The sequence below is a fragment of the Schistocerca cancellata genome, chromosome 2 (assembly GCF_023864275.1).
Source record: "Schistocerca cancellata isolate TAMUIC-IGC-003103 chromosome 2, iqSchCanc2.1, whole genome shotgun sequence".
Lineage (NCBI taxonomy): Eukaryota > Metazoa > Arthropoda > Insecta > Orthoptera > Acrididae > Schistocerca > Schistocerca cancellata.
Genome location: NC_064627.1, coordinates 433,291,605 through 433,318,976, shown reverse-complemented (window position 1 = coordinate 433,318,976; position 27,372 = coordinate 433,291,605). Strand labels below are relative to the sequence as shown.

General features: G+C 41.0%; 1 protein-coding gene across 1 annotated transcript in view; it reads right to left on the bottom strand.

Annotated features, from left to right (window-relative positions):
• LOC126161911 (transducin beta-like protein 3) overlaps positions 1 to 27,372 on the bottom strand; it is a 155,487-nt gene that overhangs the window by 88,677 nt on the left and 39,438 nt on the right. The window contains exon 5 of the mRNA XM_049918072.1: positions 16,014 to 16,184. Within this exon, the coding sequence (XP_049774029.1) occupies positions 16,014 to 16,184 (171 nt within the window). The remainder of the gene's footprint in view (positions 1 to 16,013; positions 16,185 to 27,372) is intronic.

Genomic DNA, 27,372 nt, shown 5'->3' with positions numbered 1-27,372 from the left:
CACACACACACACACACACACACACCTTCGGAAGGGGAGACGGAATAAAATTGACATTTCTGTATAACTAAGTTGGTAGATTTAGATATGTGTCATGCCACAAAAACAAAACGGTACAGAGGACAGAAATTAATGCAACCGACAGCACAAAACAAGACAGTTGATTTGGAGTGCAGATTTCATTCCTTCCAAGTTATTGAGCTTGCTGCTCTGCCACATCAAAAAGAAAAGTGGGGAAGAAAGCTGCTCTTTTGTATCATGCAGATTTTCATAACTGACTTCTTTGCATACTGCTGTCAAGATGACTACAAAGAATGGCCTGACAGTTGGACTAATCAAATTTCCTGCACTTTACATCACTAAATCATATTAATAAATATAGTGTACGCCATACACCCTAAATGCTTTTCTCATGTTTCAATTGTCTGCTGTGCACATATTACATATGCACTTGCAAGAAGATTGTTAGCAAGGTAGCTAACAGGACTACTTGAATCAATAAAAACCAAATGACATTGACCAGTATCAACCGATTTCTAACCACTGCTAATGTGAAGTGACAGACAACTTTTTGTTTTAGTGCATCTACACCTATGACAGCAGGAATGAGAAACTGAGTTAGCAGACATTGAAATATTATGTGTAACAGATTCTGGTATCTTGTTTCTTGACATGTCATACCCACTAAAAACAGTGTTGTGTCGGTAGCAATCAGAAAAGTGTCAATACCGATTACCAGCACCAGTTTCAATCAAGGTAGCTATTTCCATCAGTTACCTCACCAATATACTTCTAGCACAAATGCTATTGTTATACTGACATGACTTACTACACAGTAAAATAGAGCTTCTTCAATCAAAATTATTGTTTCCAGCCCTTTAAAAACTTTTTGAATTCGTGTCAGAGAGCATGATAAGAACTGCCTCAGAACCCATCCTATCTAAATGGCAAATAAAGCATAAATAACAACTGGTTATATAGTCTTGATAAAAGAGAAAACATCTAAAAAACTATAGAAAATAATTTGTAGAAGTTTTAAATGATGGATTTTTCTGAAAACCTTGAAAAATTGACAATGCCATGCGTACTGTGGACTAGGAGCTACATAAAATCATGTGTACTATTTTTTTCTGAAAATGTATCTTGTCTTTCAGAAGACTGTCAATTTTGCACAAAGGCCTTCCTATAAATGAAACAAGCACACCTCTCATATAGTGCTACCATATTTTGAAGGAACCTGTCCAATGATTTGCTGTGTGAAGTAAAATAGTCTCCACATACCAGTCTACACCCAAAAATAGCAGGTATGGGAAACTGACAGAAAAAAAGACAGGGCTCTCTTTCAGCAGTATTTTGCAATGGTTCTCATCTGCCTTGAGTTTAGAACTGTGAAATAATGCAGCTGTGCCAAAGAAAAACATGTAATTTCCCATGAACTATGTGAAACAAACATAGTGTAATGGCATGGGTCTCATGGTTTTACAACACTTATCACTCTGACTAATGTTACTCTATGGCACAAAACTACTGACAGTGCAAATAAGAAGTATTAAACCTGACTTTTTTCATTTAATTTACAACCTTTTTTAAAATTAAACTTTTATAAGTGACCAGTAATTACAAATTTATACTTGCAATGAAAACTGGACTTTTGCATGCAATATGTAATTAGAAATAAGACAACATGCATTTTTTGTAAAAATAATGTCTGTATTAATTAGCACATATTTGATGACGTTTATATTTGAATGATTTGGGTATTCAGATTGAACAGAACAGGGGGAGGTGAGAGAAGGGAGATGGAGAGGGATAGGGGTAGGGCAGGGGAGGAGGAGAGGGGGAGGGGGGAAGAGGATGAGGAGAAGGAAGGGAAGGAGGATGGGGAAGGGGAGGGGAGTAGAGGGATGAGGAGGGGAGTGTGGGGAGGGAGGAAGAGGGGGAGGGAAAGGGAGGGGGGGAGAAGAAGAAGAAGATGAAGAAGAAGAAGAAGAAGAAGAAGAAGGACCGAACAAGACTCAACAAGTGATCTAGCAATTAGCAGACTCGAGTACCACCAATAGAACCACATGACCAGTCGAAAAATTGTTGTAACTTTAGTGAGTTAAACTCGCTCAGAGAATGCAAAAGTCACTGTTCTTGAGAATTTTTGAGAGTTGCATTGAACTGCTATGGCAGATTGATATTTGAATTCTGATTTTTTGAGCCCATAAATATAAAAAAACATTACAATCATCCAATTGTCATGTGGTCTCCTTGTCAGATTGCAGCAGAGCTTATAAGTTCTGTTGTGCCAATTAATATTTGAATTAGTGTTCAATCACACGTGCATCACATATGCCAAATGTCGCAGAATCCTTGAATAATGCTTGGCAATGTCATCATTTTACTATTATGGATTTGAAAAGTGAGAACTACCAGTTAAAGGTAGCGCCAGAGGACATGCATAAGACCACATTTATGGCTCCAGCTAGTCATTACCAGTACCACCGAGTCCCATTCAGGTTCAAGAATATACCAGCAACATTCCAATGCATATTAGACGGGTTGGTACAAGACCTGAGATCAAAATAGTGTAAGATGTGCTTAGACAATATCATAGTATTTTCTAAGGACCTCCAAGAGCACATGGTACATTTGCAGAATCTCTTCAGTCCATTCCAAGCGAGTTTAGAAAGTGTCATTTCATATTAAGTTCACTATTTAGGCTTTGTTATCAGCAAGGATGGTGTGCAAATGAGATGACAGCATGTACATGCCATCCAGAAGTTCCTCACGCCTGCTATTGAAAAAGAGCTTCAGTTCTTTTTAGGTTTTGCTAATTATTACCAAAAGTTTGAGCCAGATTTTGCAGAAGTAACAAGGCCTCTTACATATATGTTACAGAAGAAAGTTCAAACAATGGAAAGACAAGGTAGGGATATCAGCAATATAGGACAGATTGCTGCTCACAGTAAAGATGACCATTGGGTTGCAATCAGGCACAATGAAGAGAGTAACACATTTAACTTTTAGCCAGAGCCTTCTTCAGAAAACAAAGAGAACATACACGCACATTCACACAAGCAAGTGCACCTCCCGCACACATAACCAATAACTCTGGCTCCTCTGGCCAGCATACAATGGTGTCGGGTCAAATACAAGCAGCAATCTAGAAGGGAGGGATAGAACGTTACGGGTGGAGCAAGAGGAGTTGTACTGCCTGGTGGAGCATTCTGGGACTAGATGATACTGTCAGGTGCACCATCAGGAGGCTGTGGGGGAGGGGGGACAGAATGGAAACAGAAAACGAGAAGCGCAGAGGAGAGGACAGAGACCAGTCAGTGCATCAGCAGAGAACAGCAAATAAATGCTCCCCCAAATAAACAAAGCCAATAATCCTGAAACCCTCCCTTCCCCATTACAGATGTCAACCACATCATTCATCGAGTCTCCACCATCCCCACCCCTCTACCACCTGGTTCCCTACTCAGCATGTTGATGGCACTTCCCTAGACACCAACATTCTTCACACCCATGTTCTTGTCGCTACTGAATACCACTACCTCTCCCAACGTCCTTCAGACTTCAAACCCACACCTCATTCCTCATACACCTTACTAACTTTATCCTAACCCACAACTACTTCTCATTCAAAGGGAGGGTATATAAACAAATCTGTGGTGCAGCCAAGGGCACCTGCATGGAACCATCCTATGCCAACCTTTTTACTGGCCATCTAGAGAAGACCTTCCTAGCCTCCCAAACACTATACCCTTAATCTGGCTCAGGTTCATTGATGATATCTTCATGATCTGGACTCAGTGTGAAGACACCTTATCTCCATTCCCTAACATCCTCAACATCTCCTCTCCCATCTGCTTCACCTGGTCCTTCACAATCCAGTGTGCCACCTTATTAGATATTGACCTCCTCCTCTCTGTTCGCTCCATCCCCACCTATGTCCACATTACATCGACCAAGTAACAACAGTACCTGCACTTTGACAGCTGTCATCCCTTTTACATCAAAGAATCCCTCCTTTACAGCCTGACCACTTGGGGATGGCATATCTGCAGTGACAAGAATTCCTTGCTCAGTATTCTGAGGGTCTCACCAAGGCCTTCATAGACAGGCATTGTTCCCCAGACCTAGTCCGTTAACAGATCTCCCATGCCATTTCCTCTCACACCCCCAATCCTCCCACCATCCCCAAGAACCAGCCACAAAGGTGTTCCACCTTCATCACCCAGTACCACCCAGGACTGGCACAACTGAACCACATCCTTTGCAAGGGCTTTGATTACCTATTCTAACTCATGCTCTGAAATGAAGGACATCCTACCCGAGATACATCCCACCCCTCCTAAAGTGGTTTTCCACAGCACACCCAACCTCCACAACACCGTAGTTGATCCCTATGCTCCTTCCAGTCCTAAGATCTTGACACAATGATCATATCACTGTGGAAGACCCAGGTGCAAAACCTGCTCAATCCACCCACCCAGTCCTGTCACAGGTTATTTTACCCCATCAGGTGCTGGGCCACATGGGAAAGCAGCCACGTCATTTATCAGCTCTGCTGCAACCATTGTTTAGCTTTTTATATTTGTATGACTACCAACTAGCTCTCCACCAGGATGAATGGCCTCTGCCAAACTGTGGCCAAGAGCAAAGTAGACTGCCCTGTCACACAACATGCAGCTAAGCATAACATGCTTAATTTCAATAGGTGCTTCAATATGTGAGCCATCTGGATCCTCCCCTACAGCTTTTCTGAACTGCAAAGATGAGAGTTATCCTTACAACACATTCTGTGCTCTTAAAATTATCCTAGCCCCAGACTATGATAACCTACTGTTCCCACACTCCCCACCCAACAGTTTCTGCCTCCCGTCTTATGCCTCTTCTAAATTCGTATCTCCTCACCCCCACTGTGCACCGGTCTCTACCAATGTACCCACCACTCTTTTCCCTTCTCTGCGCCTCTCGTTTAATGTTCTCCATCCCTCCCCCCCCCCCCCTTTCTCTCCCAACAGCCTCCCAATGATGCGCCTGGCACCATTGGTTGGCATCATCTAGTCCCTGTACGCTCCAACAGATAGCGCTGACTTTTCTCCCCTTAACCTATACCCTGCTAGCCATCCCCCTCCCTCGCCCCACTCTATATTGATGTTTGATTTCAACATGACACAATTGCATTCTGGTTAAAGCAGCCAGAGCTGGCGATGATGTGTGCATGAGGTGTACTTCTTTTTGTGAATGTGTGTATATTTTCTTTCCTTTTCTGAACAAGACTCTGTCCAAATGCTGAATGTGTAACAGTCTTTTATTGCACCTGTCCGCAACTCAATATATTATCTTTACTGTTAGTAGCAACCAGTGCTTTTCACAATACTGTTACAAAAGAAAGTTTCAATTGACTCTGGATTGCAAGTAAGCCTTCTAGCACTTAAAGGATCTCCTAACCTCTGGTCCTGTACTCACTCTCCCAGATTATCAAAAACAGTTCATACTATCTTGTGATGCTGGCAACCATGCATTACGGTGCGTATCAACTCAAGAAATGGATGGAGCAGAGCACATAATAGCCTATGTTTCAAGGCAGCTACAGGCTGAGGGGAGAGAAGTCAGCACTACCTGTTGGAGCATGCAGGGACTAGACAATGCTACCGGGCACATCATCAGGAGGCTGTTGAGGAGGGAGAGGGGGAAATGGGCAGCAGTAAATGAGAGGGGCAGAGAAGGGAAAAAAGACCGGCGGGTGCTTTGGCAGAGAGCAATGCACAATGAGGGTGAGGGGACAAGAATTTAGAGAAGGTGTAAGACAGAGGGGGCAGAAACTGCTGGGTGGAGAATTTGGGAACAGTAGGTTATCATAGGTTAAGGCTGGAATAATTTTGGGAGTGAAGAACATTTTGTGAGGATAACTCCCACCTGCACAGTTCAGAAAATCTGGTGGTGGTGGTGGTGGTGGTGGTGGTGGTGGGGAGGATCCAGATTCCCCAGGCTGTGAAGCAGCCACTGAAATCAAGCATGTTATCTTTGGTTGCATGGTGTGCCATGGGGTGGTCAACTTTGTTCTTGGGCACAGTTTGGCAGGGGCTACTCATACTGATGGACAGTTAGGTGGTAGGCACACCAATATAAAAAGCTTTGCATTGATTGCAGCTAAATAAAGCAGGGAAGAATTATTAAACTACACTGATTTATGATATCACATATTTACAGTGCTAGTTGTGTGTTGGGTACTTCAAGATGATAACATATGATGCAGCATTATGCTGTTGATGGGCTTTATGACTTAGTGAGGCTGATTTTGTAGTAGTGCAATGGCCCAGGGAAAACACATGGAAATGCCAATGGATCAAGTTGCAAAATACAAGCAGCAGAGCTTGCGGGTATTTCTGTAGATGAGTGACAGTAGTTTGTGATGCAAGCCCAGTTCTGTGCTGACAATGGAGTGTTCTATAAACAAATAAACGAAGTGATATATTGTCATGACAATGAGTTTATACAGCAACCTGTTGATGCAGGCCCACATCTCTATCTCAGCTCGCCATGGCCATCGAACTTCTGGGCAGCACATTGCAGAAAATTATTGGTGGAAGGAAGACATAGTACAGTATGAGGATAACTATGTACATTGCACAGAGAGCTGAGCTAAGTCATCAATAAATTGCATTACAGTGTTTGCATGGGATACCAGGGGCCTTACTACATACTGAAATGACCTCTCTAGCCAACATAAAGTTACAACTCCTGATTTGTAGCAATGTGGTGCGTATGGGATGAGTTCGACCATTTAAGGGTGCCCCAGAAACCCTGACTCAGTTACCAAAAGCTTCCTCCAAAAAAAGAGGGTATGGGGGAGAAGTAGGATTGCGAAGGGGAAGACCCAACAAAAGAAGTAGGAAACGTCTGCAATCGTTCCAGCTTAACTCTATGCCCTGAGGTCATGGAGTGGCCTTATGAGCTAACTGAGGATTTCTTCTCTCTCTACAGCACAATCCAGACATGAGCCAGGATCAGTCATCAAGGGACACCAAATAGCAGCATCACATTGTGCCAACAAATACTGAACAAGGAAAATCATCTTGGTGACATCCAGCCTGTTGAACAGCTATGGGATGGCAGGGACCCTCGAAGTACATTGTTTGGATAGTGCCGTACTGTTCACGCAACAATCAAATGTGTTATTGTCCAAACATCACTGGACGCTAAGGAGAGACTTCAATGCACAGCGATGAGTGATGCCTTTAGGAAATTTCAGCTCATGATTCAGGAAAGTTGGTGCTAAATGAAACACAGGTGGGAATATCAACTATTACAATCTATTTCCGAATACATCCAGGTGCAATTTCATCAGACTGCAGAACTCGTACTACGAGTTAGGCAGCAACATAAAAAAGGATGGACAGGCACAGACGTATGGATTGATGATGGTCTTTGGTACTGTTTCTGCAGAAGACCTGGAAAAAGTAAACTTTTTTTCTGTGACAGGTGTGGACCAACTTGGAGGATAATCAAGGGGCTATTAAACTCCATACCCTGCAGCTAGCAGGTCTAGAGAGAGAGAGACATAATGAGTAATACTCAGCACCTCCATTCCTGGCCACCACACTTTTGTCCCATAGCCAGGAGACTACAGACATAGTAAACTGGATCTTGGGCATGGTTAAGGACCGTCTGGATGCACTGACACCCAGCTAACCATTGCAAGGCTTTTACATACTCTTAGAAACAGCATAACAGATGCACACATCAAGACTACCGCATTGCAGTAAGTGCTCAACTAGTCTAGTCGTGGCTATCTGACACTTGTACTCTCACCTCCAGATCAGTTGTTCAAAAAACCACAGGAGAAGCTATTGGCACACTTGGAATTACAAGCAGTTCCTGAAGAAGGAACTCTATATTAGCGTGAGATTGAGATTGACGTCATGCAGGGCAGACTGCAGTTTCAGGATCATGAACAAATACTCCTGACTTGCAGAGAGTGCCACTTCGAGTACTATGTTATCCCTCCCATCCAGTCGCATGGGCAGCTCTGAACAAGTGTGTACAGCTGAAGACGTGTGATGTATTATGGGTCCCACCTGACATGAAGTCTCACACTACTCTCCGCCTAATAGTTACTATAATGTTGGGTCAAACATACTGATCCAGGGCCACGTGAGCTCAACCTATTCTGTGCAGAGAAACCCACATCTGAGTGTTCTTGGTAGTGGTTAAATGCAGAAACAAATATTTTTGAAAAACAGGTGCACATTGGCTCTGTTCAGTGGAAGACCTAGTGATAGTCACTTGCACCTATGACCAGAATTGGTTAAGTAGCACAAAGAGGTCACAACTGCAGACGTGGGTCCGATAATCAACTGCGTCCACTGTGACAAATTCAAACCTCTTTCCAGTTACCTGGCACCATTACCAGAGCCACAACGTTAAACACCACAGTTCTGTCTCCACTTACCCGACCTCCTGTTCAAAATTCTACTTAGAGAAAACCTGAGCTACCTGAACGCTACACTGTATTTAACCCTTTTCAGTTCCGTATACCAAATGTTGTGCTGCCCATAATGGTCTTTTTTCAGTGGAGCAACTGTTTTGGGATATAAGACAGCAAGATAGCAAGCACCAGCACAGACTCATTGCATGGGGAATCTCCAAATAAGTCATAATCATGATTTTATCTGTGATAGGCACTGTCTGCTTCTATCTCAGGCTTAGAGTTGCACAGACCCCACCACTACCAAGCACCTGCACGCTTATACTGATATTGTTGACATCAATGACAAAGATGCATGACTGTTGAAATGTTACAGGATTTCTACAGATATTGTAGACCAAAGACTAACCAAATATGTATGAAATGAACTGTGAAGAATTACTAGTTCCAGTTACAGGAACAGCGAAAATTCAGAGGACTGAATTCTTCAAAGGGGAAAGGACTGTTAACAGTGTGGGCCTAGGCAATAGGGCTTAATGCCTTAAAGAATGCCACTTTCAGTATACACTAACATAACACTGTGCAACAGCATCTGCTAGGTTCTGCCATCCACCTGCTGGTCAGTACCTGGCTTGTTACTGAAATCAGGCACACAGGCATGTGGCTTATGTGACATTGCAGCAGCAACACAACAAACCAGCTTTGATGAGCACAAATACTGTCCATCCAGCCAGGCAGGTCATCACACCAGTTACCGACAGATAGTCAACTCGTACTCCACCTGTTGTATCAGCCTACTGCATCAGCCCTGACCTAACTTGGCCAAAAACCAGGGATGTTGACTACGCAACGTCATGTCACACCTGGTCTGCACTGAGCACAGCAGCTGCTGGTCACCTACTATAGCACTTCACTGCTGGGTCCATCGGTTGAGGCCCACCATCCAGTGCAGAAAGAGATTTCTGTATGAATTACTGCAGTAATAAATGGTTCATACTCCATTCAGATGACTTCTGACTCACCCACCATCCTTCATCAAATCCCACCTACATAGTAAGTCATCCGTAGTATTCCTCACTGTGGTCATACACAATATGCTAGAATTGCCAAAATCTGTGGTTTAGCAGAATCACAGTCAGTCGTCGTATTTCTCATAGTGGCCATGCACAATATGCTGGAATTGCCAAAACCTGTCATTTAGCAGAATCACAGTCAATCAATTCTAGCAATTCCAGTACTGAACCTTGTGTAACCACTCAATGAATTCCACAATATTTTAGAGCCACACAATCAAAGGTTTTGGCAACCTGCCAACTGAATCTTTTCCTGTTTAGCTCGGTCAGGACTTCCTTTTTGAGACACCCATATGGCTTCCTCCACTGAGAATTCTTTATGAAAGTCAAACTGAGTGGCAGTTAGTTAACAATTTCTGCTCAGGAAAATGAGCCCATATTTCATGACAGATTACTTTCTCAAAAACTTGAAAAGACTGGAAGAAACAACATAACTCTTTATTTATACGAAGGTTGGAACTTAAATAGTGGCAACTATTTATTCACAACCAAGACAAAAGAGTTTCATGTTTGCACCTGTTACTGTCCTTCAAGGTAGTCACCAAGATTGTGTAGAACCCATTGCCAGCAATGTGGAAGGTGCAGTATACCATTAGCAGAGCGTGTTCTGTTGATGGTGTGAATGGAGCGGTCTACTGCCTGTCGAATCTCTGGAACAGTTCTGAATCAAATGCCATGAAGTGGTTCCTTCATCTTCAGAACCAAATCAAAGTCACAAGTACTTAAGTCCGGGGAGTATGGTGGATGATACAGTACTTCCAGTCCCATGACTGCTGTATGGACCAGTCCATTGTCGTGCAAAATGATGGGTGGGTTACGCAGAAAGTGTTGCCGCTTCTTTCGCAAAGCTGATCGCAGGAGATGCTAGAAAAATTAACAGTAATACTGTGCATTTGATTCCGAAAATGAAGGAACCACTTTGTGGCATTCGCTTCAGAGCTGTTCCAGAAATTCGACAGGCAGTAGACTGCTCCATTCACACCATCAATAGAACAGGCTTTGCTAACAGTATACTATGCCTTTCACATCGCTGGCAACAGGTAGTCTACACAACACTGGTGACTACTTTGAAGGACAGTAACAGGTGCAAACATGTAACTCTTTTGTATCAGTTGTTAATAAGTAGTTACCACTGTTTAAGTTCCTACCCTCGTATTTGTTGTCTTGTTATTTACTTCAATCCAGGAGGCACCGCCTTATTGTAGTACTATCCATACAGGCAGGACACTTTGTGTGCTTCGGTGAAGCTGAGAGCTATGCCTGTGGTAGCGTAGCAACTGGCAGGTCTAACCTAACCGGACTGGACAGGTCTCAGCGGAGGAGCCAGACGAAGACCCTACATATTCTCTACCCTCAGTTACCACTTCTCTCCTCATCTAATTATCTTACTTACCACTGCCTTGCAGTTAGTCTTTGGAGGGATGAAGGATAAGGAAGAAAGCCCTGAAAGAAAATCTGGAGTGGGACCCCAAACGCAGTAGGAAGGCGTACTACGTCCCCTCCCAGTAACTCCTGCAACCGAAGTGCTACCTGACGTATTGGCTTGCCTTTCCTCTGGACACTATCATTTAGGTTGAGAGGGAGACCGTGATGCATGGGCGACTCACGTTTCTTCATATTTATTGCCCAGGCATGTAGCAACCTGTAGAGGACACTTCAGCAACGTCTAAAGACATCGGAACAACACGGGAAGAGGCAGTCACTGGTTATAAGCTCAGTCTGAATGGCATAAGACTTGAGCGCCAGGGGCCACTTACAACAGTGGGAGAGATCGTCGCAACTCACTGGACAGCTACCGCACGCCTCAAGCTGGGCAGCCCCCTACCCGCCTGCTTCATAGGGTGCGTGGAGCTTAGAAGTGGTCTTCAACAAGTGGGTAGATAAAGTACACCTACAAAAAATAAAAAAGAAACCGCCATTTCATATTGCTACCTGCAAAGTCAGGACCATGTGTTCAAGATACACTGACGATACCCACGAGGTTGATTTCATCAGTAAGACTGCAGTTATTGATAGGGAGCTCCATCGCTTGAATTTGGACATTGTGGGACTGCAGGAGATGCGGCTACCAGACATGGGTGCTATTAGAGAAGCTAATTACATGTTCTTCTGGCAGGGGAAGTCACAAGATGAGCCAAGACTTCACGGTGTAGGATTCGTGGTTAAAAACACACTCCTGAACAGTATTGTGCCACCATCTGGTGGAACAGAGTGGATTCTTACTTTACACATATGCTCTTCAAATGGAACTAACAACATCTTTAGTGTGTATGCTCCCACCTAATCATCCAGTGTCGAAGAGAAGGATCTGTTTTACAATTTACTCAGTGACAGAATAGCCAGAGTCACTATATATTCTAGGCGACTTTAATGCTCGAGTTGGGTCAGATAATGACGTGTGGAGGACTTGCCTGGGTCATCACGGAGTGGGAAAAATAAATGTTAAGTGTATCACAAACACATATTTCCAACTTAAAAGATCGACACAAGGTGATCTGGAGACACCCCCACTCTCATCATAGCACCAACTTGATTTTGTCATAGCCAGGTGTACAGATCTAAAAAATGTCCTACTGACACAAAGCTATCATAGCGCTGACTGCAACACTAACCATGCTTTAGTGGCAAGTAGACTGAGGCTCACCCCTAAGAAATATCATCACACTAAATGGAGAGGTCAACTGCGGATCAACACATATCATGTACATAGCTCACAACAAAGACAAGAATTTGCCAGTGGTTTTGAAAGTGCTTTACTCAAATGCACAAACAGAAGTGAATATTGATAACAAATGGGAATAACTTTCTGACACCATATACAACTTGGCAGTATTGGCCTATGGAATGAAAGAGAATAGAAACAAGGATTGGTATGAGCAAAATTTGGAGGAGAAGGAACAAGTCACTGAGGTAAAATGGAATGCCCTGCTTGCTTATAAAAGAAACCTAAATGAAAGAACTCGGGATGACTGGCAAGAAGCAAAGAATAGGGCACAACAAACATCTAGGATATGTGCATATAACTACTGGTGAAACATATGTGCAGGTATACAGAAAGCTGCTGATTTTGGGGACATTAAGGCAATGTACGGTGGTACTAAGAAAGCAGTTGGTCCAACTGCCACAAAAACAGCTCCTCTGAAGACGAAGACAGGAGAAGTTATCACTGATGAAGGCAACCAGATGGAGTGCTGGGTTGAACACTACCTCGAGTTGTATGCAGCTGAAAATGAAGTAAGCAAGGATGCACTTGATGCCATCAAACAAATGCCAGTTATGGAAGAGCTTGATGCAAAGGTCACTATGGAAGAACTTGGCAGAGCGATAGATTGCCTTGCTAATGGAAAGGCTCCCGGTGAAAATGGGATCCCTGCAGAGATTAATAAGTATAACGAGCCTGTCCTTCTACAGCACCTAAATTCACTTCTCACAACCATCTGAAAAGAAGGCTATGTCCCACTAAGTATGTAAAATTCGAAGATTGTTACTTTGTATACAGAAAGGAGACAGAAGTGATTGCAACAATTACCGAGGCATTTCACTGTTGAGTGTAGCTGGGAAGGCTTACGCAAGAGTCATCCTAATGCGATTGCAATTCCTAGCATCTAGAATCTACCCAGAATCTCAATGCTGCTTCAGACCTGGTTGATCAACCGATGACATGATTTTTTTCTCTATGACAACTGCAAGAGAAGTGCTGTGAGCAGCAGAGACCACTGTATATTGATTTTGTTGATCTCAGCAAAGCATTTGATTTAGTGAGCAGAATTGGGCTCTTCAAGTTGCAGCAGAAGATTGGATGCCCACCTAAACTACAGTGAATAACTGTCTCTTTTCATGAGAAAATGCAAGCAACAGTCTGTTTCAATGGCAATACATCGGAATCATTCCCCATAAACAGCGGTGTAAAGCACAGATGTGTGTTAGCTCCTACTCTGTTTGGCATTTTCTTTTCCTTTCTGCGGATATTTGCTTTTGAAGACTGTAAGGAGGGAGTGTATTTACATACAAGGTCTGATGGAAATCTCTTAACATAGCCCGTCCCAAGGCCACGACCAAAGTCAATACAATTGTTATTCGTGAGTGGTTATATGCAGGCGATGCAGCTTTGGTAGCAGACTCAGAGGATGATCTGCAGTATCTAATCAACAAGTTATCACATGCATGTGGACAATTTGGTCTTACAATCAGCCTCCAAAACACTAAAATCATGGCACAGGGAACCACCAATCGTCCATCCGTCAGCATTGACAGCAATCCTCTCCAGGTAGTTGATGTTTTTACCTACTTGGGATCTACAATAGGTCCCAACTTATCTGTGGACACTGAGATTACCAACAGAATTGCAAAAGCATCGGCTGTCATGGGTAGGTTGAAAAACAGAATATGGAAGAATGGACTACTCACATTAAAAACTAAATTGCAAGTATATAACAATTGTGTTATCATCACCCTTTTGTATAACTGTAAGACATGGACAACTCTTGTTAAACACAAATCCCGACTGAACAGCTTCCATCTCCATTGTATCTGGAGAATCCTTCAGATCTCTTGGAAGGATAGAGTACCCAACACCGAAATATTACGGCTCGCAAGCACAACCAGCATTCATGCACTCCTGAGCGAATACCGAAAAAAGTGCTGTACGGAGAACTTCAAGAGGGTGTGCGGCCAGTAGGAAGACCGCACATACACTTCAAGGACGCCTGCAAGAGCGATCTGACCAAGGTCAACATCGATCCAAGGCAGTGGGAAAATACAGCTAGTGATCGTGTCAAGTGGCGACAATCTGTGCACAATGGGGTTGAGCTTGCAGAGAACGAACATATGCAAGAAAACATCAGGAAGAGGGCAAGACAGAAGGAGAGAGCAACATCTAGTGCAAGTCCTTCACATTTCAAGTGTCCAAACTGCAGTAAAGACTGCCACTCTCACATGGGACTTTTCATCAGCCATAGCAGATGTTGCAGTGTTTGAACCAAGTATGCTACACTATCATCCTTTGAGGATGGACAGATGCCATTAATTCATTGTCCCTACTCCACAAAAATGAGACCTCAGTATTGTCTACCAATCTGATAATTGAAATAATGCCTACTTCACAAGTTCTGTTCTGTGATCTTTGCTTTAACTTTACCTCAATAACACAAGTACTGTAGCTCAAGATTCTCAGCATAAATGTTCGTAAAATTGCCCTAGTACCACATATCGAGTTATTTAAAAAATGCTAAGAATAATTCTGGTACTTTTTTTCTATTTTCACTTTATTATATTATTGGTTTTTGCGACTGACTGCCTTTACCTTGCATCAGCTTGGTGTGCAGCATTCCAGCATTGTTCCCTCATTCTGAGTGCTAAAGTATTTGTAAATGTTATTCTGAAGAGTAATACCTAAAATTTAAGTCAGAATAGGCAACCCATATTTCTTTGGGTAAGGCTTAATGTGATGTTATGCATTTGGATGGTTGATACATTGTGTCTCATTTTCAGTAATCATAGTACTTTATCTCAGCATTACCTTTTCCCAACTAACATAGTATTTTACCCTGAAAGCCATAAAATATTTTATTTCCTGGAAGATTATTTTTGATCATTATGCATACGTTCCAATTATGGCTAATGGTTTGTACATACTTCTAAATTATGTAAATTCTTGTTCATGCTGTAGTGCTGTAAGGATGTAGGAGTTTGTGCGTGCATGGTTATTTCTTTCTTTCTTTCTGTTAGCTTGGAGGAGGGCACTGCCCAAAAGACTAGCTTGTTCATACAGACCCTGAACACTTAACAGATGGTTCCCTTTACTCCTACTATTTATATAAATTACTGTTAGAATAATCAATTGATTAAACAGTGAAGTCGCCCACTGTGGAATGGCAAACATTCTATTTCTTTAAATAAATTACCTCTTTCTCTTTAAGTAACTTGTGAGCATTTTAATACTTCAGTTTTGTTTTGAATTTACACTATGATTACCCACACAAATATGTTCACAATCAGTTTGAGAAAAGAAAGAAAACTTTGTAGAATACTTCCCCTTTCAAATTAGACATGTCATAACAGACTCATTACACAGATAGAGACAAGATTTTACAAACATGGGAAGATGAATCTTTTATTTTTTTATAATTTATACAACCATTCAATATGGTTTTACTTCTGGAAACACACACGCACTCCCCCCCACCCCCACCCCCCCCCACACACACACACATTCAAAACAAAACTTAAAGCAGCTGGAATAAATAACAATATATACTATATTAATAATAATATACTAAATGTAGTATATTTACCAACATTTGCTTCTAATAATTCTGTACGGTCCTCATATTTGAGTAGGAAATTGCAAAACTTAAGAGCACACAAAAATCTGTTGAATGAGACAGAATTCCAAAACAGCTCACAAGGTAAGAATATTTACGAAGTGTAGTGAATGAATTACATATGGTATTAATAACATGAAACTTTGGTGTGAATTACAACTAGCATATAGCTGTCAATTGTGTGATTTTTACCTGATAAGGTATTTACTATTATGGTCAAATGTCATATCCGTTACTTTACTGAAATGGCCGGTTAATGTCACTTCCAACAGCCCACTCTGCAATCCCCATCCATGTATAACTCCATAATCAGATGCTGCAAACACCTGGGGTGAAGTTCTCAGTGGACGAAACTTCAAAACACTGAAAATGTACATGTAGTGTTAACATTTTCATTCTTTGTAGATCCATAGTTCCTCATAAATTCTGATAACAACAATCTCAATAGATAAAAATGTTTAGTTCTGCAAATAAGATACACATGACATTTCCAAATAAGGTACTATTCACAGCTAATTAAGCCTAGCAAATTCAATAAAAAGTATTCATGAACCACAAAAGTTCACTAAAAGCAAGTTTAAGTTAGCATTCCAACATCTATCACTTCTCACTTAAACCTACTACTCTTATAAATTCATTAAGAGGATTTTTTTTATTTCTTTTAAATTCACCACATCAGCTGTACAGTATAACAGATAGAGGACAAAACACAGGTATTTATCACCTTATACTGTGATTTAAACATATTTTTCAAGGAAACAGGTAAATAGAATCTGTAAGACTAAACCCTACCATTTTTTCTCAATTACATTCAATGTAATTTGTATACAGTTATACCGAAAACGGAAATTTCAGATTCCATTTCACAGAACACAGCTTCAACATATGATCATCCACTAAAGACCAGGAAATGTAGAAAGGGTTGCCAAAAGTTTTACAGGTAAATTGAGATAAATATATTTGTAGCATGGTCAAGTCACAGAGTCCCAGTATTGATTTTAAGTCCTGGAAACAATAACTTTATTGCAAAATAAACATCCTTCAGTAGTCAAAACTACAGAGAGATAAATTTCATGAAATATCAAGCTTCAAATCTGACATTTTATGTTCTCAGATATGTTTTTTTGTTACCTCTAAATCACTGCACGCAGAAGTAAGAATGTTCTTTCAAAATGATAAAAGGCATTTCATTTCCATTTTGCATGTTCTAATGTCATAGTTGACCTGTTTACTATGAATTAAATACTCAAAAAACTTAAAACTTAATTTTACACAAATAATCACTACTCAGATATCTTATGAACCTTAACTGTGATAGTGACCAGTGCTTTCCTCTTCCGCAACTATCCTGCAGACCTTGTCCACAAACAGATCTCCCGAGCAATACATTCCTCCCCGTCCAACAACAATGTTCCTACCCCCAGACCACACAGAAGCATCCCCCTTGTCACCCAATATTATCCTAGCCTCAAATACATCAACAAATTACTCCGCCAGGGATATGACTTTCTCAAGTCAACCCCTGAAATGAGATCATCCCTTGACAAAATTCTCCCCACACCACCCAGAGTTGCCTTTCGTCGCCCCTCTAACCTCCGTAACATCCTTGTCAAATCCTACAATATTCCCAGACTACCTTCTCTACCCAGCGGTTCCTACCCTTGTAACCGACCCCGCTGCAAAACCTGCCTCATGCATCTCCCACAACCACCTACTCCAGCCCCGCTACTGGTAAAACATACACAATTCAAGGCAGGGCCACATGTGAAACAACACGTCTTTTATCAGCTGACATTCCTGCACTGCACAGCCTTTTACATCGGTATGACAACAACTAAACTGGCTGAGCGCATGAACGGACACAGACGAATTGTCCGTCTAGGAGATGTCCAATACCCAGTCCAATACCCAGTAGCAGAGCATGGCCTCCAGCATAATTCTAGGGACCTAGGAACCTGCTACACCGTATGTGCCATTTGGCTTCTCCCACCCAACACCAGTCCCTCGGAACTGCCGAGATGGGAACTTGCACTCCAACACGTCCTTTCATCCTGCCATCCCCCTGGACTGAACCTAAGTTAAACAACCTCACTCCCATTTACTCTTCAGTCTTCTCCTCTTTCCCTTTCCTCTTTTGCCATTCATGCATCTTTTCATCCTATATAGTTGTGTTTATCTTTATACTATACCTCTTTACTTCTGTATGCATCCTCTTTGGTTTGAAGCTGGCACAGTACTTACAGTAGAATATCTTTGGCTTCCCTCTGACAACCATGACACCATCCTTGCTACCCTCCCTGTTTTCCTTTCCCTGTTGCTTCATAACCTGAGTTGTGAGTAACTGAATCCACTTTCCCTTCTTCCCTTTCTTTCCCCTCTATCCTCCCTGATGAAGGAACTAAGTTCCGAAAGCTTGGAACGTAAATTTTCTGTTGTGTTTTGTGTATCTATCGGCTGTACTGAGCTGAGGTAAGTACTGGCCAGCCCCTCTATCTCTTTGTTAGTATTTGTTTCACATCTTTATATGAGATTTTTCATTAATCATTTAACTGTGATACTGTTAGACAAATAACTCCCATGCTTTCAGATTGAAGCCACAGTGTTGCTTAGTTAAGTGGGTTTCATTAGTCGCATATCTATGAGAGCCCACCCTCCAGTAATCAGAAACCTGCTCAGTTCTGCATTTATAAATCAACTTAGCACTTCTGCTAAAGAAATCAATATACCAGAAATGTGACACAGCCTTCAATTAAATTATTCTTTTTCTGCCATATTTGTGTCACCCCCTTCAATCCTGTAACTGAGATTGCTGCCTATACTATTACCACAATACCTATTGTTATCACATACTTTCTATTGGTAACCAGACTCCCTAATCTTTAATAAGCAGAAGGCAAATGACTTCAGTGTCAACCTAGGCAGTCAAGTACCATTACCACAGGCTATCTACATGTGGGGTGCAGTTTGCTTCATACACTCCTCGCATCCCAATCACAACTCGTGAAAAACTGTCCAACTGATCCTCACCACAAAAAATCTAAATTATTAGTGATGTCTACATCTATACTCTGCCAACAACTGTGAAGTGCATGGCAGAGGGTACTTCCCATTGTACCACTGTATTGGGATTCCTTCCAATTCCATTCACATATGGAGTGGTGGAAGAATGATTACTCTGTGCATGATTTTACTAGTCTAAACTTGTCTTCCTGGTCTCTTTAGAAATAACTGGCAAAAAGTTATAGTTTATTCCATGACTCCTGACTGAATACTGATTCTTGAAACTTTGTAACTAGGCTTTCACAGGACAGCTGACGTTTATCATCAAGTGTCTACCAGTTAAGGATACTGATTACACCCCCATGTGGGTCAAACAATCCTGTGATCATTCGTGCTGCCTCCCTCCACATACATTCAGTATCCCCTGTTAGTACTATCTGATAAGGGTTCCACACACATGAGCAACATTCTAAAAGGGTAACACAAGTGTCTTGTACGGAATCTCTTTTGTAGACACCAGAGCATCACGAGTGCTGCAGGACACCTATTAACATTTCCCAGTAGACATCTAACAGAACACATGATAGAAGGTAGTTGCTCCAGTCGATGGAAGAAGTTGTTGGGGTTTCAACAGTGCCATAAGATTGTGCAGAGGATTGAACATAAAATAAGATACAGACTGCTTAATCCAATTATTTTACTGTTATTTTATGTTGTATTTCAACAAAGTACACTGACAGAAAAAAATCCCAGTACCAAGAAATAGTTAATGTTGAGTAATGAAATTTTCGAAATACATTTGTCTAGGTATAATTAAATAATCATTGTTGCAAGTTCACAAGTTAATGTAAGTGCAATAAAAACTATTGAAAATACTTAACTCTGGTACATTAATAACTAGTGTTAACTACCAGAACATGAAATCAAACACGTATGCATTGTGTCACACAGGTGCTTGATGTCAGTTTGTGGGATGGAGTTCCATGCCTGTTGCACTTTGTAGGTCAATAAAGGAATGGTTAATACAGTTGTGGACAGGTTGGTTGCACGTGTTCATCTGGCCTCCTCCTAACCAACAAATGGTCATCACTGGCACCAAGGCAGAACCAGTTTTCATCAGAAAACACAACAGACCTCCACTGTACTTTCCAATGAGTTCTTGCTTGACACCACCGAAGCCACAATTGCTACTGGTTTGGCACGCTACAGGGTGTCTGGCTCAGAGCTGTCCCTGAAGAAACCAATTTGTACCAGTTCGTTATGTCACTGTGATGCCAACTGCAGTTCGAATTGCTGCTGCAAACACAATATGATGCACCATGGCCATACGCTGAGCATAATGGTCTTCCCTCTCAGTAATGCCTCGCAGCAGTCTGGAGACTAGTCCTCTCGCAATCGTATCTTCTCATGACCACTGCTGCCAGCAGTCATGCATAGTGGCTATATTCCTACCAAGTCTTTTTGCAATACTGCAGAAGGAACATTACATGACCTCATTCAAACTCAGTGAGCTGCTGACAATGGTATCATTGCCATCTTAAAGATATTCTTCACTAACATCAACTCACTACATCTGATCTCAAAGGTAACTCATGACCATTGTAACACCTACAGTGCCTCTCTGTGTTGAAAAAACAAAAATAGCTCCCAAATTACCTCCCATGTCCTTAAAATATCAGTTCACAAAATGACCTCAAGTCCCTCCACAAGTAGTAATTACAAAAAATAAATAAAAAACAAACAGGGGGAAATATCTAGTATAGAAAGCAAAAGAAAAGAAAAGGAAAATTGAATCATAAATTTTAGAAACATGGGAAGGGGGAAAAACAGTAGAAAATATTAAAATATTAGTTATTCCAATATGTAAGAAAATCAATATTATAGTCATAGAACGTAGGTCTGCGACACCAAAGATAGTGTTTATTAAAGTATAAATAGCCATATGTTGTAATTACGATACTCCAGTCTCTAACCTGTTCTAGTTCGAAAGTTATTTAGGACATACAGCTTTAGAGAACAACAATTGGGACTTTATTAAATGGGGATCAAGAATAGATTGTGACGAGATTGTTTTTGAGGATTGTCAATTCAAGACTTTAATTTGGACATTTATCAGATTAGATAAACGGGAAGGTGAATAGTAATCTCTTTGGCTTTAATGTCAATTCGTGTGAATATTTAAACGCTTTACTGAATTGAGAATTTGAACCGGATTTGGACTTTGAATTGTGATAGTGGGAAACTTTAATTTCATGCGACTAGTGATCATAGTTAATGACAGTTTGCAGATATTAAATAGAAATAACTTATTTACCGAAAGTGACAGGATATTATCTAACATCTCTGATGCTAGCGGCAATCCTAGTTAGACATCTAATTAAAGAACTTCTTTGAATGAGATCGTATGAGTGAACCTATTTATTAATAATTCTTGTCAATAAACTGACGTTAATTTGAAACATAATACAAGTCTTGAACATTAATTTAACTTAGATTAATAAACGTTATGGTTATGTGATCTGTGCCAAGAACAAACTAGCGAGTCGTAACTAAAACAATTGAAAGAAAGGTTAAAGTATCGTCGTCTGTAAACATTGGTAGTAAAGCTCCTAAAGATTTTTTCTCTCAGAGTTGGGAAGACTATACGTGTAGTGACCCACGTTTAACATTGGGTTTTAAAAGTAATCAAACTGATACTTAGCCGGGACAATATTAAATAAAAGTAAAACCCTCCAATGACAGTCAATGTGTAAAAAATAAAATCAAACTTTCACCTATTAGACGAAAAAGCGAAAACAGAAAAAGGGCTGTTACACCATTCCAGAGTTTACTTAAAGCAAACCTGACTCGCATCCTCATGATCATGCTACTAATGCCACTCTTATACATCTGGAACAAAATTTGAATAGAAGTCATCTTTCAGATGTAGAAACACGCCTACCAACTTTCATTTATCTTGCATAACTCTCCTTGGTGTTGGGATATTTTCTTCTGTCAGAGTATTTACATTTTTTACGGCTCTTGTACATTTTCCCTGAAGATGGGATCTTGTTCTCAAAATGGAATGAATTTTATGCTATTGACTCTAATTTTAATATATTACTTTCACAAGCATATTTTTGCGCTTTCTCACTTCAACTACATGTCTTGTGTCTTTAACAACATGTGTCCTATGGTGCAATCTCCAACAGTCTAATTCTGAAAGTATATATCTCTGCATATAGTCCAATATCTACCAGTTTCCTCTATACTTCTATGGAACCATTCTCCCTCTTTGCTGTCCTGTTGGCTTCTGCTTCACCTATGTCTCTTGTCCTTTTTCAACTTATCTTCAATCATATCTCTTCCTTTTGCCTGATGATTTCTTTGGGCCCAAAAATTGGAAGTTGTTTCTATTTCTGTGTCTCCAGCCAAAGAATTAGGAGTACATTAAGAAAATTAAGAAGAAAAAAACAAAATAAGCAGATGTAGCTGCCATGCTTAAGGTTAATAAATAAAATCATCATTATGTTATACTAATGTAAGGTTAATATTAAATCTTTGAAATCTAAAATCATAATCTTCTTTGCAGCCATATTAACGTTATACTTTTTGCATCTTATACTAGATAAAAAGCTCAAAAAAAAGTTTTGCATCTCCTGCATATCTTTGAATCTTTGTGTAACAACGAAAATAGTTATTTTTGACAATATATCTGATTGGACAGGTAAAAGTCTATTCACCAAGCAGCGGCAGGAGAACACACATATAAAAAAAGGTTTTAAGTATGCAAGCTTTCAGAGCCAGTGGCTCCTTCTTCTGGCAGAAGTGTTCAAGTGGAAGGAAGAAGGGTAAAGGAAAAGGAGTGGAGAGGTTTAGGAAAAGGGGAAGAGTTCGGATAAGTCACCCAAAACCCTGGGTTAGGGGAGACTTACCATTCCTTCACCCCTCTTCCTTCCCCTTCAACCCTTCTTGCCAGAACAACGAGCCATTGGCTCCGAAAGCTTACATGTGTAAAACCCTTTTTCTATATCTTTTGATTTTTTGTGGACACAGATTCAGGGGAGAGTGTAGGTTGGGGAGAGGGGGGAGTGGGGGCTAGAGAATGGAATAATAAGCATAATGAAAATTAATTGTTCTGACTATTCAAGGAGTCACATACAAGTTGATTCCATAACAATGTTACAAACTTTTAGGGATGATGGAGAAAGGTAAATGCAACAATTTGAGGTTTGGAAATGACTCGAGTTGAAAGTTGTAAGTGAAAACTGTTCTGATACCTCTGACTGTGAAATACTTGGGCCAGTACTGGTTGTTGCTAAGATCGTAGGGTAGGTACCTTTCAGACATGGCAGTATGGACCAAATTTTAAAAAAATGTCTAATAAACATGGGCTCCAAAAACCATTCCTTAAGAGCTATGAGCACTTATTCGCCTTTACTACTGTGAAACACATCTCTTCCACTGAACAAATCGGACTCTAAAATGCATTCCTTAAGGGCTACGAACACTTATTCACCTTCACTAATGTGAAACAAGTCTCTTGTATGCTCATAGCTCTTAAGGTATTCATCTCAGAGCCTATGTTTTTTAGTCATTTTCTTGTTTATGTTCATATTAGCACCTCTGAAAGTTACCTACACTACAATCTTAGCAACAATAGTACTGGTACATCTTTTCTACCGACAGAGGTATCAGAACGATTTTCGCTTATGGTATTCAACACGGTCATTTCCAGGCCAGTGTCCCTTACCTCATTTACTCTTGTCCACTATCCCTGAAAGTTTGTAACATTATCACTGAATCACAATGTATAATCACTGAATCACGCTGTATAATCACTGCATGCATCCAAACATAACATTTGCCATACAGCGAACAGAATTTAAAGTTACATCCTTAAGAATCCACCAGGTATTTTACACAATAATCAGTCTCCACTGACTTATTTATTTATATGTGAAATCATGTTTATGATATGTGATACAAGTCACAGCAATTGTTGAAGAGGGATATACCTTTTTGTTAAATTAATGTTGTAAAAATACACATGCACTGTAAAGGACAGTAGTTTTTAACAGTGATCTCAATTTTTCAATATATGTGTACTTACAGGACAAAGCATAAGTTAACTAACATAACATAATTTGTGGCTGGTTACATTCTTCACTGAAAAGATTAATGGCTGCAAAGTTCACGAGATCCAGCATGGATAAAATTTCGTTCAAGATTATTAGTGTGTATACAAAATTAAACTTATATCTGGTATAAACTTATCTCCATGAAGTCAGCAACAGGATAAAAACAATTCTGGAGCATTATACTGGTAACTTTCTCTCTTGTAATTTACACTATGTGTTCAAAAGTATCCAGACACCTGGCTGAAAATGACTTACAAGTTCGTGGTGCCATCCATTGGTAATGCTGGAATTCAATACGGTGTTGGCCCACCCTTAGTCTTGATGACAGCTTCCACTTTCGCAGACATACGTTCAATCAGGTGCTGGAAGGTTTCTTGGGGAATGGCACCCCATTCTTCACAGAGTGCTGCACTGAGGAGAGGTATCAATAACGTTCGATGAGGCCTGGAATGAAGTCGGCATTCCAAAACATCCCAAAGGTGCTCTATAGGATTCAGGTCAGGACTCTGTGCAGGCCAGTCCATTACAGTGATATTATTGTCGTTTCACCACGCCCCCACAGGCTGTGCATTATGAACAGGTGCTTGATTGTGTTATAAGATGCAATCACCATCCCCGAATTGCTCTTCAACAGTGGGAAGCAAGATGGTGCTTCAAACTTCAATGTAGGCCTGTGGTGTGACAGTGCCACATAAAACAATAAGGGGTGCAAGCCTCCTCCACGAAAAACATGATCACACCACAACACCACCACCTCCGAATTTTACTGTTGGCACTACACACACTGGCAAATGACGTTCACCGGGCATTCACCATACCAACACCCTGCCATCGGATCGCCACACTGTGTACCGTGATTTGTCACTACACACAATGTTTTTACACTGTTCAATCGTCCAATATTTATGCTCCTTACACCAAGGGAGGCATCATTTGGCATTTACCAGCATGATGTGTGGTTTATGAGCAGCCGCTCAACCATGAAATCCAAGTTTTCTTACCTCTCACCTAACTGTCATAGTACTTGCAGTGGATCCTGATGCAGTTTGGAATTCCTGTGTGATGGTCTGGATAGATGTCTGCCTATTACACATAGCAGCCCTCTCCCATTGTCAGATGTCTCTGTAAGTCAACAGACAAGGTCAGCCTGTACGCTTTTGTGCTGTACGTGTCCCTTCACATTTCCACTTCACTGTCACATCGGAAACAGTGGACCTAGGGATGTTTAGGAGTGTGGAAATCTCATGTACAGACGTATGACACAAGTGAGATGGAATGACCTGAGCACATTTGAAGTATCTGAGTTCCGTGTAGTGCCCCATTTTGCTCTCTCGCGACATCTAATGACTATTGAGGTCACTGATATGGAGTACCTGGCAGTAGGTGGCAGCACAATGCACCTAAAACTTATGTTTTTGGGCGTGTCCAGATACTTTTGATCACATAGTGTATTATAGAGTAGGCTACCAATGTGCCTCATCCTATTGTGGCATTTACTCAGTCTCTGTATGATGTATGATACCACTTGTACGGTTGTGGCGATCATGCACATTATTTGTTACAAAGAGATTTACAAGTGAAACAGTCCATAGTATGTATATATCAGAGATTTACAAATGACACAGTCTGTGGGATAAATAAGCATAAAGAAGCTCCTCAGCAGGCCATGAAGGCCCAAGGGATATCTACCAGCCACCATGTCATTCTTTGCCTTGTGGTGTCATGCAGATGTGGTACGGAGGGGTGTGTGCTCAGCACACCTCTCTTCCGGCCGTTTTGCAAACTTTCCAAACTACGGAGCTGTTACTACTCAGTCAAGTAGCTCCTCAATCACTTTGTGAGGCTGAGTGCACCCCGTACCAATTCTACCACCAAGTAAAAATCCTTGGCAGTACTGGGAATCGAATCTGGGCCCCCTGCATGGCAGCCACCTACACTGACCAATCAGCTACAGAGGCGGACTTTTATGCCTAGGACAGTTAGAATTCCCCCTTCTTTGAGGGTTGGCTTGGAAGGTGGATTTGCTATGAATGTATCATTATCCTGTCAATTTGCTTTTATACAACAATTATTTTCTACATCTACATTGGTACTCTGCAAACCACTGTGAAGTTTATTTCAGATGGCGCATCCAGTTATTTGGTTTTCGTCTTGTTTCATTAACATATGCAGCACAATTAGTGTAATCTTCCCCTCAATGATCCCTAGAGCAGTGATGTGTAGGGGGTTGTAATATACTCCTAAAGTCATCATTTAAAGCTTGTTTTTGAAACTTTCTAAGTAGAAATTCTCACGACAGTTTATGTCTGTCAATAAGTCTCTGACAGTTCAGTTTCTTCAGCACCTCTGTGACACTCTCCCACAGGTCAAACCAACCTGTGACAATTTGTGCTGCCCATCTCTGTATACATTCAATATTCGCTGTTAATCCTGTCTGGTACAGGTCCTGCACACTTTAGCAGTACTCTAGAATGGGTCACATGAATGATTTGTAAGCAATCCTCTTTGTAGACTGATTGCATTTCCCCAGTATTCTACCAATAAACAGAAGTCTACCACCTGTTTTACCCACGACTGAGCCTACATAAGCATTCCATTTCCCCTACCAAATGTTACACTCAGATATTTGTACGAATTGGCACATTCCAAATGTGACATTCTTTCATTTTGTAAATTGCACAATTTTGAACGTTTAAAGCAAGTTGCCGATCTTATCAAGATCTGACTGAATTTTTATGCAGCTTCTTTCAGACATTACTTTATTATAAATAACTGAAACACCTGCTAAAAGTCTGGGATGTCTGCAAGGTCATTAAGTACGAGGGTGGTTTGAAAAGTTCTCAGAACGGAATAGAAAAAAAGTACTTACATCACTGAAACGTTTTTTTATTCTTCAATGTAGTCACCTTGTAGATTAATGCAACTGGTCCAACGATGTTCCAGTGCTTTGATCCCATCTCGAAAATTAGTTTATTCCAGGCCTGCCAAATAGTTGTCAACTCTGGCTATCAGTTCTTTGTTTGAAGTGAATTTTCATCCACCAAGAAAAATTTTCAGTTTTAGGAAGAGATGGAAGTCTGTCGGAGCCATATCAGATGAATAGGGCGGGTTTGGCACCAATTCGTGGGTAATTTTGCCATGGCAACTACACATGCGTGCGGCCACGTCAAGAGTCGCAGCACCCATATTGCAGATAAATTTTTTTATTTCTAATTCTTCAGTTAAAACGTGATATACTCTTTCAGATGACATCTTGGCATGCGCGAGCAATTTCAAGAACTTTCAATCGGCAATCCTCCATGACCATCTTGTGAACTTTTGCAATGATTTCTGGAGTAGTGACAGTGACACATCTTGGCCGACCACTGCACGGATCTTCATCTAAGCCCTCCCGACCAAATTTAAATTCATTTGTCCACTTGGTGACAGTT